General features: G+C 46.2%; 2 protein-coding genes across 5 annotated transcripts in view; one reads left to right on the top strand and one right to left on the bottom strand.

Annotated features, from left to right (window-relative positions):
* The window catches only part of CERT1 (ceramide transporter 1), a 108,367-nt gene extending 107,204 nt beyond the window's left edge, over window positions 1-1,163 (bottom strand). The window contains exon 1 of one of the 2 annotated variants that reach the window (XM_040341267.1): window positions 838-1,163. In XM_040341267.1, the coding sequence (XP_040197201.1) occupies window positions 838-1,122 (285 nt within the window). In that variant the 5' untranslated portion in view covers window positions 1,123-1,163. The remainder of the gene's footprint in view (window positions 1-837) is intronic. The other variant, XM_040341276.1, reaches the window with a different exon arrangement.
* A 3,378-nt stretch (window positions 1,164-4,541) lies between these two features.
* The window catches only part of POLK (DNA polymerase kappa), a 143,156-nt gene continuing 126,745 nt past the window's right edge, over window positions 4,542-20,952 (top strand). The window contains exon 1 of one of the 3 annotated variants that reach the window (XM_040341254.1): window positions 4,542-4,659. The gene's annotated coding sequence lies outside the window, so the exon portion shown is untranslated. Of the gene's footprint in view, window positions 4,664-20,952 lie in introns of all 3 variants that reach the window. The other 2 variants (XM_040341238.1, XM_040341245.1) reach the window with 2 other exon arrangements.

The raw sequence follows: 20,952 nt of genomic DNA, 5'->3' as shown, positions 1-20,952 counted from the left end.
CCCCCCCATGAAATACAGACTGACCCCCACCGTGACATACAGACTGACCCCCCCTTGTGACATACAGACTGACCCCCCCTTGTGACATACAGACTGCCCCCCCTTGCGACAGACTGATCCCCCCCCTCCGTGACATACAGACTGCCCCCCCCATGAAATACAGACTGACCCCCACCGTGACATACAGATTGACCCCCCATGCGACATACAGACTGATCCCCCTTGCAACAGACTGACCCCCCCTTGTGACATACAGACTGACCCCCCCCCTTGTGACATACAGATTGACCCCCCATGTGACATACATACTGACCCCCCCCCTTGTGACATACATACTGACCCCCCCTTGTGACATACAGACTGACCCCCCCCTTGTGACATACAGATTGACCCCCCATGTGACATACATACTGACCCCCCCCTTGTGACATACAGACTGACCCCCCCCTTGTGACATACAGATTGACCCCCCATGTGACATACATACTGACCCCCCCTTGTGACATACAGACTGACCCCCCCATGTGACATACAGACTGACCCCCCCTTGTGACATACAGACTGACCCCCCCCGTAGGTAGCAGGTAGCCTATACAAGTCTGTGTCCCCCGCGGTCATCCTGATGCAGTGTTCCTCGGCAATAGCTCTCGGCGCGTGCACAGTTAATCTCACTCAGCTGTGTTGTAGTGCAGCAGCTCTGCGCTCGATTTCAATGGACTGAAATCGGCACATGCTCAGTTGCTACAAGGGATGCCAATTTTCTTGGGATGCCGATCTTACTGCTACACCGGTCACTCCTCCCCCCTCAGTAATCACATGACCCCCGCCCCTTCTCACCTTGGAGAGAACTCCGCAGAGCTCCACGGGCGGCCCGGACTCGGTCTCCAGGTCTTCCTCTGAGCCCGAGGAGTTCCAGCTCTGGTTATCCGACATGAGCGGGAGCCCAAGACTCCTCCGTCTGCCTCCCGACACGACGTGACGCGCTGCCTTCGCCGAGAGTCCGGGCTGCTGGCCACTGCTCGGAGCCCACCCCACTCGTGATGAGAGACCCGGATGTAAATAAACAGGCGGCGGATCGCAGCGACCAACTGTCCAACTCAAACAGCCGCCATCTTCCTTCATCGACGTCACAGCCCCGACTGAAGGCGTGGAAGCCAGGCTGACATCTGTGGACAGAACCACGCCCATCTCCCCCGGTCCGCCCTCTCTGTCAGGTTGAATTATAGTAGGTGTGCCTTAAGGGGCGCCGCCCACACGTGGTCACGTCGGCGCTCCCTATCGTGAAAGGAACGCTGGCGGCCATGTTGGAGACTGGCACGGTGCCCGGAATGGGACTTCTACACCTGAAGAGTTACATTCTGACTTTATTTAACTGCCAGCAAGTGAAAAGATAGGCTTGTTGTTATAGCTTACAACACAGAACAAATATAATAGAAAATAAAAGAACAGAAAAAAAATAGGAAACAAAGGAAATTAATAAAAAAGAATAGAATAGAATATAACCGTCTTCTAAAATTTGAATTTTAAATAGAATACATTTGAATTAAAATAAAATAGAAAATATTAGAATAGAAGAACAAGAATAAAATAGAAAATAATAGAATAGAATAAAAAAAAACAATAGAATAAAATAGAAAGAATATGACCTTCCTCCGAAATTTGAAATTGAATGGAATAGAAAAGAATAGAAAATAAAAGAATAGAATAGAAAAAACAATAGAATAGAATAACATTTTCAAATAGAATAAATTTGAATACAAAAAGAAAATAGAATAGAACACAAAATAATAGAAAAGAATAGAATAAAATAAAAAAAACAATAGAATGGAATAGAAAAAAACTCAAATTCGGTGGCTGCACGAAATTCAGCTCTTTTTTTATTGGTCCTATTATTTTTACAATTTTTTTTTTATTTTTATATTTTTTACAATATTGTTTTTTATTATGACATTTTTTTGGGAGCCCCTTTAGGGGGCTTTGGTGAAATATGAGAGATCTAAACAGGTCCCTGATGTCTCACTTTTGAGACAGAAAAGTACTGAGGACAGAGATTCCTCAGTCCCTTTTCTCTGCAGCCTCAGCAGCACTGGACAGTGAATGGATGGGAAGTGCTCTGTGCTGAGCAGCTTACCATTCATTGACAAACTGAAGCAAAGTTTACTATGGCACACCCCGTGTACACGCCTATGGTGGGCTGGCGGTCTGAAACCTGGACACATGATTCAAAACTGAGACTGTCCGGGTGAATCCCAGACAGGTGGCAACCCTAACCAATAGAAGCATTTGGGGGACCGGTGTTCTATCGAGAAATGCCCTCCGTCGAAAAATGCCTGCGATGGGTCTGCGAATTATCAGCTGGCATGACATCAACACTGCGCATGCTCAGATCATCGGAGGCAGTATCTGATGATCTGCTAAGCGCAGAGAGAGAATGAAATTGTCAGATTCTGCCTCACTGTTGCGGGGTGGGTTTTGGCTGTATTACACAACGTGTTTTCTGTCTGTTGTACGGCGGCTTGAGTGTTAAACGGCAGGTTTTGGCTGTGTCTAAGGGCGGGATAAAACACACCCACAACCCACCCCGCAATTAGGGTGACCACTAAGGATGAGCTTTGACGTGTTTACATAGAACACGTGCAGAGCCCGCCAGGAAGTGTGCACGGTGCTGTGCTAATCACAGCCAGGGAGACATTGTCCCGTTGCTCGGCTGCAGGGATCGTGAAATGTCTCCTTGGCTGTTATTAGCGCAGTGCCGTGCAGACTTCCTGGCGGGCTCTGCACGTGTTCTATGCGAACACGCCAGAGCTCATTCTTAGTGACCACGTGTCCCGGATTGCCCGGGACAGTCCCGCATTTTGCAGGTCTGTCCCAGGTTCGGGGCACCTTCATTCCAGGACAATACAGTGACCTGGAATAAAGCCGACACAGCCAACCCCCACCCTCCCCTCCAGTGTTGCCAACCTACCAGATTGAAATTTACTGGCACAACACCCGAAATTTACTGGCACAGCCACGTTTTTACTGGCATTTCACAAAAGTTACTAAATTACATTTTTAGGTGCACATTTCAGTATTTAAGCTACAAACAAGTACGCTAGGCAAATAGCAATGTGATTTAAGGTAGATATTAAGGTAAAAAAACATATTTTTGTTATTTTCGATGTAATAAGGGCAAATTATTTAGTCACATCACCCCCTGCCTCCATCCCCCTCTGCCACCAACACCCCCTGCCTTCACCCCCCTCTGCAGTGCCACAATCTCCCCCTGCCTCCAATCTCCTGCCTCCAATCTCCCCCTGCCTCCAATCTCCCCCTGCCTCCTCCAATCTCCTCCTGCCTCCAATCTCCCTCTGCCTCCAATCTCCCTCTGCCTCCAATCTCCTCCTGCCTCCAATCACCCCCTGCTTCCATCGTCTCCTGCCTCCATCCCCCTCTGCGGTGCCACCATCCCCCTCTGCGGTGCCTCCAATCTCCATGCACAGTTCCAAGCCGAACCGATCTCGGCTATTTTTACTGGCATATTTCCACAACCACGGACATATACCAACGGGGGGGAAAAGTACCCGTTTTTATGAACTGTCCATAAAAATACGGACAGTTGGCAACACTGCTGCCCTCTATTGCCCCCCAAAAAAGGCAACCACATCGCCGCTTTACTCACTGACAGCACTTGTCCTGGCCGGGAATGTCTGGAGAGGCACAATCCCGCCCCCTGCTTGTGATTGGAGAAATCATAAATCCCACCTCTTGTGACCAATCACAGCAGGGCAGTGTAAAGCCAGCATTGGAACAAGGTAAAACGGGTCTTGGCCAGTCAGGGCAAGTGCCGTCAGTGAGTAAAATGGCGATGCGGTTGCCTTTTTTGGGGGGCATGATCAGTTCTTCTGGGTAGAGCGCGCATCCGCTGCCCCAGCTGTGCTGTGATTCATTACAGCACAAGCTGATTTTTGGGAAGGGGGTCCCTGAATGGCCGTTTGGGAATGTGGTCACCCTACCCGCAATAGCGAGGCAGAATCTGACAAATTCCATTCTCCCTCTGCGTTCAGCAGATCATCGGATACTGCCTCCGACGATCTGCGCATGTGCTTTGTTTACGTCACGCCACCTGATCAACATGTCAGCTGGAGTGACGTTGCGTACTGCGCATGCGCAGACCCATTGGAGGCCTTTCTCGATAGAACACCGGTAGGCAAATGACACATATTGGGTCAATTTGGACATGATTCAATGCTAACGCAACCATGTAAACAAACATGCAGTTATGACAGGCATTTGCTAATGAAACGCCTGCTTTTGAAGACAGTTTATGCAAATTTATTTGGCATTTATACAGTGCAAACAGTTTATACTTTACATACTGTACATTCACATCAGCTTTTGGCTGTAATAAGAATATCCTCTTTAACTAGCCTAGAAAAAACAGATAATGAAAATACTGAGCTATTAATCAGAGAAAACTTTCACTAAGTACAGACTTATTGGAGCTATTGATGCAAGTTTCCCACATCCAAGATGGCCGCCGCGGATTCATGGGCAGGAGGAGCTAGGCAGGAAGCAGGAAGAAGTCAAAGCAATAGAGGAAACTATTACAAGTGAATGGAGGGAAAGAGAAAATAAGATGATCCTACTGCTGCGGATATTCCTCGGACTAAAGAAGTGGTAGGTGTGTGATCACAGGGAGCTGCAATGTACAGAAGGGTAATGACAGGTCATATTGTCATAGTGTATATGGAATTTATCAATGAGTATGGTGGGCACTGGGCACCCTGTCTGAGCTTGTCCTCCTTCTGTCTCTAGGAGTTCAGAGGTATTGGATGTCATTCCCAGAAATAATGGGGGTAAATGAATATAGTTTTTATATTTTAAAAGCAGTATTTTATTTAATTTTTTTGTAATAAAAGCTTAGAATGGGAAGAAATTTTCATTCTGTTATTGCTGTTTATTCTGCTTAGATTTTGCCTTCCATTCCCAATGTCAGCATGCTAACCAGATATTAACCACTTGCTTACTGGGCACATAAACCCCCTTCGTGCCCAGGCGAAATTTCAGCTTCCGGCACTGCGTCACTTTAACTGACATTTGCGCGGTCGTGCGACGTGGCTGCCAAACAAAATTGACGTCCTTTTTTTCCCACAAATAGAGCTTTATTTTGGTGGTATTTGATCACCTCTGCGGTTTTTATTTTTTGCGCTATAAACAAAAAAAGAGCGACAATTTTTAAAAATATATATATATTTTTTACTTGTTGCTATAATAAATATCCCAATTTAAAAAAGAAAAAAAGTCAATTTTTTTTCTCAGTTAAGGCCGATACGTATTTTTCGACGTATTTTTGTAAAAAAAAAAAAAATCGCAATAAGCGACTGGTTTGCGCAAAAGTTATAGCGCCTACAAAATAGGGGAGAGAATTATGATTTTTTTTATTATGTTTTTTTTTACTAGTAATGGCGGCGATCTGCGATTTTTATTGGGACTGTGATATTGCGATGGACGTATCGGACACTTTTGACACAAATTTGGGACCATTCACCATACAGCGATCAGTGCTATAAAAATGCACTAATTACTGTATAAATGTGACTGGCAGGGAAGGGGTTAACACTAGGGGGTGAGGAAGGGGTTAAATGTGTATCCTAGGTGTGTTCTAACTGTGTGGGGGGAGGGGGGTGACTGGGGGAGGTGACTGATGCTGTGTCCCTATGTACAAGGGGCACAGATCGGTCTCCTCTCCTCTGACAGCACGTAGAGCTCTGTGTTTACACACAGAGCTCCATGTCCCTGCTGTTGTTCCCGACGATCGCGTGTACCCGGCGGACATCGCGGCCGCCAGGTACACGCATCGGCTTCCCAGCGATGCGCCGGGACAGTGTTTACCCGCTGCGCGCCCCCCATGCACTTTAAAAGACATCCAAAGACGTCCACTTGGCACCTGAGAGCCGCGCTGTTGACGTCTTTTGTCAATAGCGCGGGTCTCAAGTGGTTAACAACTTAATTTTTCATTTTTTTTACATGTTAAAAAAATAATTTTTTGTCCGATTGATTATATTAAAAAACAAAACAATATATATTTTCTGAAAGCAGACACCCTAGAGAATAAGATAGTGGTAGTTCCAAAATTTTATTTTACATGATATTAGCACAATGGTTTATGAAATGCAAAAAACGGTAAACAAATTTCATTAAATATAAGGGCAAATTAATACAATATAATGCCCATTTTTTTGGGGGGGGGGGGGGACTATAAAAGACGAGGTTGCATGCAGTAAATAGATACCCACCATGTCAAACGTAAAAATTTCATGTGCCTGTGAAATAGCAACAAACTTCAGAACTCCCATATTTTCCATAGGTGATGCTTTAAAAGCATGTACAAATCATCAGTTTTGGATCTAACCACTTGCCGACCGCTGCACGCCGATATACGTCGGCAGAATGGCAGCGGTGGGCGAATGGACGTACCTGTACGTCCCCTTTAAGAAGCCACGCGGGGGGGGGGCGAGCGCACGCTCTACGTGAACGAAATCAAGGCATTTCCCTGTTCTGCCTTATTGCGATTTTTCTTTTTTTATTACCAAAAATATGTAGAAGAATACATATCGGCCTAAACTGAGAAAAAAATAGCTTTTTAAAAAAAAAAGAATTGGGGGATATTTTTTATAGCAAAAAGTAGAGGTCGACCGATATGGGTTTTTCTCTGGCCGATGCCGTTATTTAGAAATCAGGGCGGCCGATGGCCGATATATGATGCCAATTTTTGCGGCCGATATTTTAGGCCGATTCTTTTTTTGTTTTTTGGCAGGTGGCACTGGCTCGTGGCACTAATTGGCACTGGCAGGTTGCACTGGATGGCACTGGAAGATGGCACTGATTGGCAGGCACTGGCAAGTGGTACTGGTTGACACTGATTGGCAGGTGGCACTTATTGGCACTGGCAGGTGGCACTGGATGACATTGGCAGGTGGCACTGGATGGCACTAGTTAGCATTGGCAGGTGGCACTGATTGGCAGGTGGCACTAACAGGTGACACTGGCAAGTGGCACTGGTTGGCACTAATTGGCAGGTGGCACTAATTGGAACTAGCAGGTGGCACCGGATGGCAATAGTTAGCACTGGCAGATGGCGCTGGTTGGCAGGTGGCACTGGTTGGCACTAGTTGGCATTGGCGGGTGGCACTGGATGGTGGCACTGGTGCAAAAAAAAATTGTGTCACCCCCCCACCAACTATAGTCCCCCCTCAGTACAGACCCCCCCACCTCCGTACACCCCCCTCAGTACAGACACAAGCCCCCCTCATTACAGACACAAGCCCCCCTCAGTGCAGACCCCTCATCAGTATAACTCCCAGTCCCCCTTACAGACTTTAGACAGCGGTGTGTGTCCCTCGAGCGCGGGCTCCTCCTCCCTCTGTGGGTGTAAACAGAGATGAGGGCCGCCACCGGGTGTACCAAGATGGCCGCGGCTCCGGAGCTAGGCCAAAGCCGCGGCCTTTCCTAATGCTATGACCGCGGCCGATCCGAAAGGGGTGACATGTACGGATCAACGGTAATCCGTTGCACCACTAGCGGGCAGGTTAAATATCGACCTAATTTGGATAAAAATCGGCCGATGCTGATTTCTCCAAAATGGCCGAATATCAGCTGATATATTGGCTGGCCGATATATCGGTCGACCTCTAGCAAAAAGTACAAAATATTGTGTTTTGTTTTTTTTCTTCTTACAAAATTGTATTTTTTTGTTTATAGCGCAAAAAATAAAAATCGCAACGATGATCAAATGCCACCAAAAGAGAGCTCCATTTGTGGGGAAAAAAAAGGACTTCAATTTTGTTTGGGTACAGCGTCGCACAACCACACAATTGTCAGTTAAAGCGACGCAGTGCGGAATCGCAAAAAATGGCCTGCGTGTATGTGTGTGTATTTATTCACCTTATCATTACTAAGGCTTCATTCACACCTAGGCGTTTAGAATCGCAGGTGGAATCGCTGTTATTATGCTTGCGATTCTAATGCCATTTCTTCTTAATGGTACCCGAATAGCGTTGCTTCTTTTTTTCGGAAATTCTTTTGGTCGACAGGCATCCCGCGATTGTGTTTGTGTGCTTTTGCTGCAAATCGCGTCTTTTCCAAACGCCTAGGTGTAAACGAAGCCTAAAATAGCAAACATGTTATATTACCTGCTCTGTGCACTTCTATAGCACAGAGCAGCCCAAATCTCTTCTTGGATCTCCAGCTGGTGCTGTTTGCTCCTCTATTCAGTGTCTACCTCTATAGCAAGCGCTTGTTATGGCAGCAGGCATGTGGACTCGCTCCCGAGCCGGGCTCTTTACCTCTAGAGCAGAGGTTCTCAACCTTCTAGTGCCGTGACCCCTTGATAAAGTTTCACAAGTTGCGGGGACCCCCAACAGTAAAATTATTTTCGTAGCGGGGTTGTCAGCAAGACAATTTGCGCCCCTAACCAACAGACATTTAGCGATCCCGAAGTCCCTTCTACTCATACAATATCAAAACCCCTTCTGGTACATTTTAGGATGATTTTTCTTTGTTCTCCTTTCTTTCCCTTTTACAGTATCTCTCTATCCCAATTTCTTGTTTTTTCCCCCATCCCCCTCTCTATCCCAATTTCTTGTTATTTCCCCCCATCTCCCTCTCTAGCCATCTTTTATGCTTTTTTGTCTTATTCTTTCTCTTCCCTTTTTCTTTGTTCTTCCCCCTTACATTTATTCTCTATTTTTATTTCTTCTCTTACTCCTTGGGGGAGGGGGGGGGAATGGGAGTGGCAATGCTGGGGGGAGTTCTGATCGGCCAACTTAGGTGCTCTTGATGAAGGTCATCTGCTGATCTGAGAACTGTAGTGAGGACCTTGAATGGCAACTCTAATCACAGGTAGTGTTACTCACTGTGTCTCCAATTTTGTGGTGTCTCGTAGCAGTGACAACAATGCCGAAATCAGGAGATGTGGTCTCCTCCAGCCCCTCCCACTTCACATTCCCCACCAGTCAGCTGACCTCTAGTCTCTGCCCCCCAACTCATGCCGTGAACTAAATGGGTGGCTGTTAAGTGGCTGAGTGGGCGGCCATGGACTCCAGGAACTGCCCAGCTGGGACAGCCGCAAATAGGCTGTGAGACCGCTGCGGGCTTCAGGAATAGCCCAGGATTCGGTGACCCCTGGCAAATCATCATTTGACCCCCAAGGGGGTCCCGACCCCCCAGGTTGAGAACCACTGCTCTAGAGACACAGTAGTTCTGTAGTTCTCTCACAAAGCAGCTGTGGATTATTTATTCTGGAGACCCAAAGATTTTTCCAGTTTATGGGATCATGTAAAAGGGTCTCAGACATTTTGTGGTTTTCTCACATGAGTCTGTGAAACATTTCTGACAAAGCATTTACATTTTGAATTGAATCTTTTGCACCCACTATATTGTTTGATATCTAATCTAACAAAACGTGATACTGACTGCTGATGAATCAATTACACCTTACAATTTTTTATATCTTATGATGTCTCTGGCATTAAACTTTGCTGAAGTATCTGGGTATTGCATGCATGCTTTTTATTACAACGCTTAGTAAGGCTCCATGCACACTGAAGCTGATAAACTGCAGTTTATTGGCGTTTTGGCTTTTTTTTTTTTTAAAGCCCATAAACTGAACTCTGTTAGCCTATGTGCCAATGCACACATGGACGTTTTTTAGTGTTAATGAGCTTTGGAGTTTATTGGCTTTTTTCTGAACGCCCGAAATTTGCATTCAAAGTGCCGGTTTTCGGCGGGAAAAACGTAAAAAAAGCCAGCGTTTTTGAGCGTTTTTTTTTATCCATTGGAAAAAAAAAAAAAAAAAAAGGTACACTGAAAGACGCTGATTAAAGCTAATCCAAAAAAGCTAAAAAAAAACGTTGAAAGTCTCCCTACAAAGCTACTGGCGTTTTGTTATAGCTTTTTTTAGCTTCAGTGTGCATGGAGCCTAAGGGCTCTTTCACACGGAGCGGACCGTTTCTGGGTCCGCTCCGTGTGTCTCCGTCGGCTCAGCAGGGATCCCCGCTGAGCTGTCGGCGGATAGGGCGGTCCCCGCACACAGTGCAGAGACCGCCCTGTCTCAGCTCCGCTCTGCCCTATGGGGAACCGGATGCAGACGGACCGTGTGTCCGTCTGCATCAGTTCCGTTCCGCCGGACGGAAGAAAAATAGGGTTTTCTTCCGTCCGAAAACCGGATCCCGACGGACGCGGACGTTAGCGGATGCTCCATCCGCTAACGGACGCGATCCCATAGGGATGTATTACAAGTCCGTTAACGGACTTGTAATAACGGACAGGCGGAGCGGACGTCTGAAAGGGGCCTTAGGGTGTCAACTTGCTTCTGCTAGATTTTCTTAATAATGTAAAATCATATTGTTTAATAATTTACCCGTATGATCTAATAGGGGTGGAGCAGTGGAAAAATTAACAGGCAGAAAGATCTTGCTTTTAGGATCCTTGTAAGATATAAGAATGCAAAAAGTGGCCCAACACGCTCTGTGCATCCAGAACTAAAATTGTCCTATTAGCCCACAATAGCACCTCCGCAAGACTTTTTCCTTGCACCCTGGCCAGCACAAGCCTGGTTGTGGCAAGTGTACTCGCAGAAGATATCTTCTCCTCTCGAGCTGGAACCAAAAAGGGCTCCACGAGGGGAGATGACATCACTTCCTCTGCCTGTGTTTACATTACACAGGCAGAGGACAGTTTCTTGTTCACCAGGACCAATCGGCAGGTCCAGGCCAGAAATCATTGGCCTGGGCCTGTAGATTAATCTGTTCTGTATCGAATCTGATCACTGCGGGGACAGTGTGTGCGCACGACCAACATACACCACGCAGCCGAGCCAACCTGTTGCAGTATGACTGCAGCGGCTGGTCAGCAACTGGTTAATATTGATCACTGTAACGCAACACACCTTTTTATTTATTTTTTTGTGGTAATATCTCCCTATTGTGGTGCTGTTTTTTTTTTTTTTTTCAAATGCCATAAGTCTTGGGAGTGAGCAAAATATCAGTGCTGATATTCCAGACACAGCATGAGCATGGATTTCCCAAATTGATCTCTAGGACAGCCCATGAGATAGGCACCTCCTCCAGCAGGAACAGGAAACACATCAAATGCACTTTAAGGCCTCGTACACACGACCGAACATGTCTGCTAAAACTGGTCCGCGGATCAGTTTCCGCGGACATGTCCGACCGTGTGTACGGCCTAGCGGACTGGATTCCTGGCCGAACGGACAGGTTTCCAGCAGACAAAAGTTTCTTAGCATGCTAAGAAACTTGTCCGCTGGAAAGCTGTCCGTCGGACATGTCCGATGGTTAGTATGACTCATCGGACATGTCTGCTGGTTATGACGTATAACCAGCGGCCCGAAATCCCGCGCATGCGTCGAATTGATTCGACGCATGCGTGGAAGCATTGAACTTCCGTGTCAGAGAACGTCGGTGTCGTATACGTCACCGTGTTCTCTGTCCGCAGGGATTTTGGTCTGATGGTGTGTACACACATCAGACCAAAACCTCCCAGCAGCCATGTCGTCCGATGAAAACGGTCCGCGGACCGTTTTCATCGGACATGTCTGGTCGTGTGTACAAGGCCTAAAAGGTTGTTTCACTGCTTAACTGGTCAGGTCTATTGTGTTTCCTCTGGAGGAAGATCACCTGAAATCTAGGCGAGAGAGGCCTCTCTTTCTCTGGCTATCCTTTTCTTCCACCCACTACTTTTTACCTACCTGGCTCCACTGGGAGCAACTGGTAGGATTTTCTGCAAGATTGCCCTCCAGGACTACTCCTCAGTACAGGTAGCTTGGTTCACTTTCTTCCTCTATGCCTGGCAAAGATCATGTCTGGAAGTGGCACGGCCCCTTGATAGGAGCCAGCACAGGCAGCGTGTGGGTTCCCAGTCTGGGTGTCTGGGTGCATGCACTGTCTGCACTATAGGACACTTTGTGGTGGGAAGTACATGGTAGCCCTTGAGAATTTAATATAATGGGGTCCACCATATCTGTGATATTTTTGGTAAACCCAGGGGTGGTTCCTGTTGGAGGAGGTAACTATATCTCATGGGTAGAGATGGGCTTGGACGTGTTCAGAATCCCACCAGGAAGCCGACACTGCACCAGACTAATCACAGGCAGTGAGACATTTCCTGGTCTGTGCAGCTGCGGACCGGGAAATGTCTCGCTGCCTGTGATTAGTGGTGTGCAGTGTAGGCTTCCTGGCGAGATCGGGCAGGTGGTTCTAACCCTGGCTAATTTACACTTGCTTCAAAACATGGCTTCAGACACGCTTTGTTAAAGCTCTCTGAACGCCAGTCAAAGCTCCTGTCACTAAATAAAATGGTTAGCTTACAGTCCTGTTTACACCTTGCTTTTTCTTGGTGCTTTGGTGGGGCTTTGGTGAGACTTTGGTGGGGTTCTGGTGAGACTTTGTTGGGGCTTTGGTGAGACTTTGGAGGGGCTTTGGTGAGACTGTGGTGGGGCTTTGGTGAGACTGTGGTGGGGCTTTGGTGAGACTGTGGTGGGGCTTTGGTGAGACTGTGGTGGGGCTTTGGTGAGACTGTGGTGGGGCTTTGGTGAGACTGTGGTGGGGCTTTGGTGAGACTGTGGTGGGGCTTTGGTGAGACTGTGGTGGGGCTTTGGTGAGACTGTGGTGGGGCTTTGGTGTGACTGTGGTGGGGCTTTGGTGAGACTGTGGTGGGGCTTTGGAGTGACTGTGGTGGGGCTTTGGAGTGACTGTGGTGGGGCTTTGGTGTGACTGTGGTGGGGCTTTGGAGTGACTGTGGTGGGGCTTTGGTGTGACTGTGGTGGGGCTTTGGTGTGACTGTGGTGGGGCTTTGGTGTGACTGTGGTGGGGCTTTGGTGTGACTGTGGTGGGGCTTTGGTGTGACTGTGGTGGGGCTTTGGTGTGACTGTGGTGGGGCTTTGGTGTGACTGTGGTGGGGCTTTGGTGTGACTGTGGTGGGGCTTTGGTGTGACTGTGGTGGGGCTTTGGTGTGACTGTGGTGGGGCTTTGGTGAGACTGTGGTGGGGCTTTGGTGAGACTGTGGTGGGGCTTTGGTGAGACTGTGGTGGGGCTTTGGTGAGACTGTGGTGGGGCTTTGGTGAGACTGTGGTGGGGCTTTGGTGAGACTGTGGTGGGGCTTTGGTGGGGCTTCAAGCGAGCTTTGCCATAGACTTCTATAGAGGCTTTGAAGACGCTTTGAAGCACCACTAAACGCAAATAAAATGCTTAGCTTTCAGTCCTGTTTAAGCCTTGCTTTTGTTTTTCTTTGCTTCGGCTTCGCTTCAAAAATTATACCCCATGTAGCTTCATGGGGTATCAGTTTTGAAGCAAAGCCGAAGTAAAGCAAAAGCAAGGTGTAAACAGGACTGTAAGCTAAGCAGGAGCTTTGACTAGCGTTCAGAGAGCTTTAACAAAGCCTGTCCGAAGCCTTGTTTTTGTACGTAAGGTGACAGAAAATCACCTGCCAGTCATATTGCATGTGGAATGGTTTCTAGTTCTTTAATGCATTTCTAGTAAATTGATTCTTTGAAATGTTTAAATCCTGAGTGGACCATTAATTCTTCTAGAGTACAGATATTGACAGTATTCCCTGTGATTCTCTTCAAAGCCGTTAAGTGCCAGTTAAAGATTTCTCTCTCCCTATTTTCAGGAAATTTTTTATATATAAAAATTAAAAGTAGTTGGTTATTTTTATTAAATTTTTTTTAAAGGTTAAGCGTTATTTTTTTGTCGACATTTGCAGATAAAATATACATTAGTCCACATTTAAGCAGAAAGTAAACCTAGGGCCCATTCACACAGGGGCGACTCATTAGGGGCGACAGCCGCCTGACAAGTCGCGTCCCGCCTTGTTCAATAGAACCATTCTAATAGGAGTGACGCAAGTCGCTCCGACTTAGAAAAAGGTTCTTGTACGACTTTGGAGGCGACTCAGGGGCGACTTGCATTGACTTCTGTACAGAAGTCATTTTGCAAGTCGCCTCTGAAGTCGTCTTCAGGTCGCCCCCAAAGTCGTGCCGCCCCAGTGTGAATGGGCTCTAAGGTATTAAAATTTTTATGTAAATGAAATCGTAATACCTTGAACAAATATTTAATTTGGCATTACCAACACATGGCAGTTCAAGCACATGTGAAGAACACCAGAGCAGATGTACAAGTCTATATTCTATGCCAGACAGATTTCTATACACTCCCCTTGCTAAGGTCTCATCTCCAGTCAAACATATGTAGGCTGTCAGTTGGCTGCCAAAAGCTCAGTTTAACCACTTAAAGGAACACTAAACGCAGAATTTTTTGTTTTTTTAAGCCCTGGTTCACACTGGGCTGCGGGAGTGAAGCCGTGCGAGTTCAGCTGAACTTGCACGATTTCACTCCCGCCGGCAGTCCCGATTTCGGCCGCGATTTAAGAGATATCTGTGCAGGTTTCTGCACAGATGTCTATGTAAATCGCGGCCAGAAATCGCAAAAAGTAGTACAGGAACTACTTTTTAAAATCAGTGCAGCGCCGCAGATGCGGCGTCGCACCGATTAGGACAGTGTCATTGCCGGCAAATGCCGCCGATTTGAGATGCGATTTCACATGTGAAATCGTATCTCAAGTCGAAGGAAATCGTACCCAGTGTGAACCTGGGCTTAATAACAGACATGTTATACTTGCCTCTACTGTGCAGCTAGTTTTGCACAGAGTGGCCCCGAATCCTGTCTTCTGGGGTCCCTCGGCGGCTGTTTCGGCTCCTCCTCGCAAAAGCTTTCTACCTTCATGCGAGCATGGTGGAAAGCTTTTGCAAGCGCGCTCCCGTGATACAGCGGCGGCCATAGCCGCCGACTGTATCACTCGGCCCCGGCGCGCCGCGTCATCCTCTGTGATTAACAGCAGTGCCAGCCAATGGCTGCACTGCTATCAATCCGCCCAGCCCAGCCAATCAACGGCCAGGCTGGGAACCTAACAGGATGACAAGCACGCGCCCGGGACTTTCGAACGGTGAGGTAAGTAAAACGGGGGCTCGGGGGGGGGGCAGTGCTGTCAGATGTTTTTTTACCTTAATGCATAGGATGCATTAAAGCGGATGTGCCATGGGGAAAACATATTAAAAGCCAGCAGCTACAAATACTGCAGCTGCTGACTTTTAATATTAGGACACTTACCTGTCCTGGAGTCCAGCGCCGATCGCAGCAGAGCACGAGCGATCGCTCGTCTCTCTGCTGCTCCCCCCGCCATCCACGCTGAGGGAACCAGGAAGTGAAGCGCTGCGGCTTCACTGACCGGTTCCCTACGGCGCATGCGCGAGTCGTGCCGTGCCCGCTGATTGGCTCCCGCTGTATGCTGGGAGCCGAGTGTTCCCAGCACACAACGGGGGGGGGGGGGGGGGGGGTGACGGGAAGTGACGGAATGCCCGTCTTTTGCCCGTGAATGCCGGGCCGGAAGTGGGTGCAAATACCTGTCTTTAGACAGGTATCTGCACCCCCCTCCCCCCTGAAAGGTGTCAAATGTGACACCGGAGGGGGGGAGGGTTCCGATCAGCGGGACTCCACTTTAGGGTGGAGAACCGCTTTAAGGTAAAAAAAACTTTCACCTTTACAACCCCTTTAAGGAACTTGGCTGTTTTTCAAATTTGGTGTTTACAAGATTAAAAGTTTTTCTTTTTGCTAGAAAATTACTTAAAACCCCCAAACATTATATATATTTTTTTCTAACACCCTAGAGAATAAAATGGCAGTCATTGCAATACTTTGTGTCACACCATATTTGCGCAGCGGTCTTACAAGCACACTTTTTTTGAAAAAAAAATCAAATTTTTTAATAAAAAAATCACTTTTTTTAATAAAAAAATCACTTTTTTTAATAAAAAAAAACACTTTTTTTAATAAAAAAATCACTTTTTTTTTAATAAAAAAATCACTTTTTTTAATAAAAAAATAAGACAATAGTAAAGTTAGCCCAATTTCCATAGGCGACTTTTAAACAATTCTATAGGTTGCATCTTTTGAGTTACAGAGGAGGTCTAGGGCTAGAATTATTGCTCTCGCTCTAACAATCGCGGTGATACCTCACTTGTGTGGTTTGAACACCGTTTTCATAGGCGGTCGCTACTCACGTATACGTTCGCTTCTGCGAGCGAGCTCGTCGGGACGGGGTGCTTTAAAAAAATTTTTTTTTGTTTTCTTATTTATTTTTATTTATTTTATTAATTTTTACTCTTTAAAAGACCTCAGATCCCATATTTAGACTTAAATGCAAGAAAAAAATGTTGGACATTTGAAAAAAATGACAACTAGAAAATATTGCTTTAAGAAGCATGGGCGGAAGTGACGTTTTGACGTCCCTTCCGCCCTGCTATGCTAAGGGGTCGGGTGGGGGCTATCTTGCCCTCACTCGTATCCCAGCTGAGGAGAGGAAAGGACCCGATCGGCTCCGGTAAGCGGCGGAGGGCGCGGTAGAGCGGGCCCGCTCCCTCCACCGATAACGCTGATCTCACGGCGAATCCGCTGCGGAGACCACCGTTATGGTTTACAGGACCGCTCAATCGAATCTATTTAAATCATCATTTTTAAAGAGCAACTGTCATCTGTCGTCCAGCGACTTCTCCTCTAATCCGCTGTTGACTCACTGACAGTCCCATTCACTTTTTAATGGGATGGCTGGTGATGCGGCAGTGACACAACAAGGTGAGGGATGTGGTGGCAGCAGGGGAGTGGATGCCCACTAACAGGCTCTGCCATGATGGATCTGCAATGACAGGTGCTTTTTAAATGTAAGGACTTATTTTTACTAGTAGTTAGAATCTTTATTATTTGTAAACAAAATTAAGTTTTCCTAGATAGAATAATAAGCTGTCCTGTTAGTAAAATAGCGATATTATAACTGATTCAGTCATACAGTTTGTAGTGTATATAGAGGAATATCCCTGAACTTTGTTCTATCTCATGGTTACTGTTAACATGCACTGCATTCACACAATTTATCTCGGCTTGCAGAACTTGAATGAGTTTACCAAAAATATTTTTTTTGCAGAATATACAGCCTCAATCATACTACATAACTAAGCACCAGTTCATGCTTAAGGCGGAGTTCCAGCCTTTTACTGTTTATTAAAAGTCAGTGGTGTCAATGGCTATGTGGGTGTGTGGAACCCTAGCGCACACTGACACTACACAGCATGTATTGAGACCAGTCTGCTCACACTGCACTGCTCTGGCTGAACTGCTGGAGGCTTTAATAGAGCAAGAGGAGAAGAAAACTGCACAAATTGGAAGGCTGCCGCTCTCGTCAGGGCAACTCTCGGTGAGCACTGCACTGTCTCCCTGCAACACACTGGTGATTATCGCAGTCCTCCGGCTCACTCATTCCTACCTGCTCTCTGCTCTCCAGCTACATCGGCCAGAGCGGGAAGCCAGGCTCAGAGACGTCATACTATCACTTTCCATGGCTTGAAGAGAATTGTAGGGAGAGCACCTGTGTACTGCTCTGCCTGTGTGTGGCTCGCCAGACTACTTTTCCTGGGCACACACCTTCCCTCCTCAGCCACCAATCGCAGCAGGGCACTAAGTGTAGACACAGAGTGGACTGTTGGTCATGCAGCCCTGTCATCACTCGCCCCCAGCTTAAATCTACTTGCCAAATGCGAGCAGTCGAGTGGAAATTTTGAGGGATAGATAGATAGATAGATAGATAGATAGATAGATAGATAGATAGATAGAGATGTAGATATATATCTGCTGTACCATGTACTTGTATGAAAAAGTATCCTGATCTCTTTGTATTGCTTCCTTTGTGTGAAATACCTGGTAATCCTGCCTGTCACTCTGCTTTCCTATTAAAACTGACCACACTAGGCATGACAGTACATCTATAGCAGAGTGGTCAGTTTTCTAGCTGTGCTGGGAACTCCTCCTGCACTCTTACAATGATCAGACTTGTCCTGACACGCCCCCCTGCACAGCCTTTCACTGGTAAGTTAAAGTGATTGTAAAGTCTTGTTTGCTAATAAAAAAAAAAACATGTTATACTTACCTGCCCTGTTCAGTGGGTTTGCACAGAGCAGACGTGGGTCCTTCTTCGCTGCTCCTGGCCCCATCCCTCCTGTTGAGTGCCCCCGCAGCAAGCAGCTTGCTATGAGGGCACCCGAACCGAGCTGCAGCGGATTTTCTGTTTAGCCCCACCCCCTCTCTCTCCTGATTGGCTAACTGACTTTGCATAGAATGCATTAAGATAAAAAACTTCAGCCTTTAGAACTCCCTTAAGTGTGCTGCTCGTTCTCCTCCCCCAGCTCTCTGAGCTCCTTGTGTAGCGAAGAACAGAGGGTATTTGAATAAAAAAAAAGTATTGCATTATTATTTTTATATACATATATTATTTTATATGTATACACAAACTTTTTATCTTTTCATTTCTATTTTAAATTGAATGGATTATTTTACAAGGTGAGGGTTCACTCGCTACAGTGCTTTGTTTTACCATGCAGTCTAGAGTCTGTTGTTACAGATGGTGAGGGGCGGTGTGATGTGCTGTTTCAGCACATTGCACTGTTCACTTTTGCTTTTTTTTTTTTTTTACTTGAAGTATGGCAAATTTACATTTCATTCATGGTTTCTACATGCGGTACTATCTGATCCAGAAAAATGCAATACTTTTTTGCACCGCAAATAGAAATAATAACTTTTCTACGTGCCCTTGAGGTGACTGGCGTTAATTCAGAAAACGCCATTCGTTACATATAGTGTGAACATCTTCCAATGTCGTGAAATGTTGCTGTTTATGTATATCTACTGGAGGAATATTTACCTATTAAAAGTATTGACTTTTGGCAGCTATTGAGATAAGAAACAATGGGCAAGATTCAGGTACATTTGCGGCGGGAAAACGGATCGCATTTACGTTACACCGCCGCAAGTTTTACGGGCAAGTGCTTGATTCACAAAGCACTTGCCTGTAAAGTTGCGGCGGCGTAGCGTAAATCTCTCCGGCACAAGCCCGCCTAATTTAAATGATCGGGTAGGGGGTGTGGATCATTTAAATTAGGCGCGTTCCCGCCGTGCTTTGCGCGAAATGACGTCGCACCAACGTCATTTTTTGAACGTAGACGTGAGTTACATCCTTTCCTATTCACGGACGACTTACGCAAAAAAAAAAAAGTATTCAAATTCGACGCGGGAACGACGGCCATACTTTAACATGGCACGTCTATTTATATGCCACGAAATAGCAGCTTTAACTATACGCCGGGAAAAGCCGACTAGCGACGACGTAAGAGAATGTGACGGCCGCGCGTACCTTCGTGAATCGCCGGAAAAAGCTAATTGGCATACCCGATGCGGAAAACTACGCAAACTCCACCCAGCGGGCGCCGAAGTATTACACCTACGATCCGAAGGCGTACGAAGCCGTACGCCTGTCGGATCGAAGCCAAAAGCCGTCGTATCTTGGTTTGAGAATTCAAACTAAAGATACAACGCGGCAAATTTGAAAGTACGCCGGAGTATCAGTAGATACTCCGGCGTACTTCTGTGAATCTGGCCCAATAATTTTATTTTATTTTATTTTAAACTTTTTTTTTTATAAGTCTCTGTTCCGTTTTTACTATATACAGTGCATCCAGAAAGTATTCACAGTGCTTCACTTTTTCCACATTTTGTTATGTTACAGCCTTATTCCAAAATGGATTAAATTCATTTTTTTCCTAAAAATTCTACAAACAATACCCTATAATGACAACGTTAAAGTTTGTTTGAAATCTTTGCAAATGTATTAAAAATAAAAAACAAAAACAAATCACACATACATAAGTATTCACAGGCTTTGCCATGCCACTCAAAATTGTGCTCAGGTGCATTCTGTTTCCACTGATCATCCTTGAGATGTTTCTACAACTTCAAAAATTCAGTTGATTGGACATGATTTGAAAAGGCACACACCTGTCTGTCACGGAATCCCTGTCGCACTCCGCTTGAGTGCTTCCGTCAGCACACTGCTTCCTCCAGTCCGAATATAGATATCAGATATTACAGCCCATCTAATGTAACTAAGAACCAGGTGAGACTAGCTCAGTTACACAGCTTGAACATGGAACTGTTTATTTTAACACAGGTACATAGAGATACACTCAGTGGACATGTCCCCCTCCTTTGCATAATGAAACAGGGTGGGGTACACGTTACCTCCACTAGTAGCATGACACAGGTGGATTCAAACTTCTCCTTAGTAGACTGTCTTTGGGAGGGGCTGCTGGAGAAACCCCTCCATCTAACAGCTAATCCACAGAGACATATACAACCCATAATAGGTTTCTCCCAAGGCAGACAGATACAATAGACCAATGGAATACAGCCACATTGCAAACAACCCAACAGAGAGCACACCATAGTATGAGACAATATACAAATGGATAGATAGCTATCTATTATTATTATTGTTATTAAACAGGATTTATATAGCGTCAACAGTTTGCGCAGCGCTTTACATCAGGGAAGACAGTACAGTCACAATACAAATCAATACAGAAGGGATCAGAGGGCCCTGCTTGTTAGAGCTTACAATCTAGAAGGGAGGGTCAAGTCGAACAAAGGGTAGTTAGCTGTGGGGGATGATCAGATGGACTCAAATGAAAATACAGTTAGGTGTGGGAAGGGTAGGCTTCTCTGAAGAGGAGGGTTTTCAGGGATCATCTCAAAGCTGATAGAGAAGGAGATAGATGGATAGATTGGGGTAAGGAGTTCCATAGGCTTGGAGAGGCTCTAGAAAAGTCCTGGAGATGAGCATGGGAGCAGGTGATGAGAGAGCTAGAGAGTAGGAGATCTTGAGAAGAACGAAGAGAACGTACAGGTTGGTATTTAGAAACTCCATTATCCATCATTTAAAGAAGTTTGGAACCACCAAGATTCTTTCTAGAGCGGGCCACCCAGCCAAACTGAGTGATTAAGGAGAAGAACCTTA

Source organism: Rana temporaria, chromosome 1 (assembly GCF_905171775.1).
Source record: "Rana temporaria chromosome 1, aRanTem1.1, whole genome shotgun sequence".
NCBI lineage: Eukaryota > Metazoa > Chordata > Amphibia > Anura > Ranidae > Rana > Rana temporaria.
The sequence above is the reverse complement of the archived record's forward strand: the minus strand, read 5'-3'. Positions and strand labels throughout refer to the sequence as shown.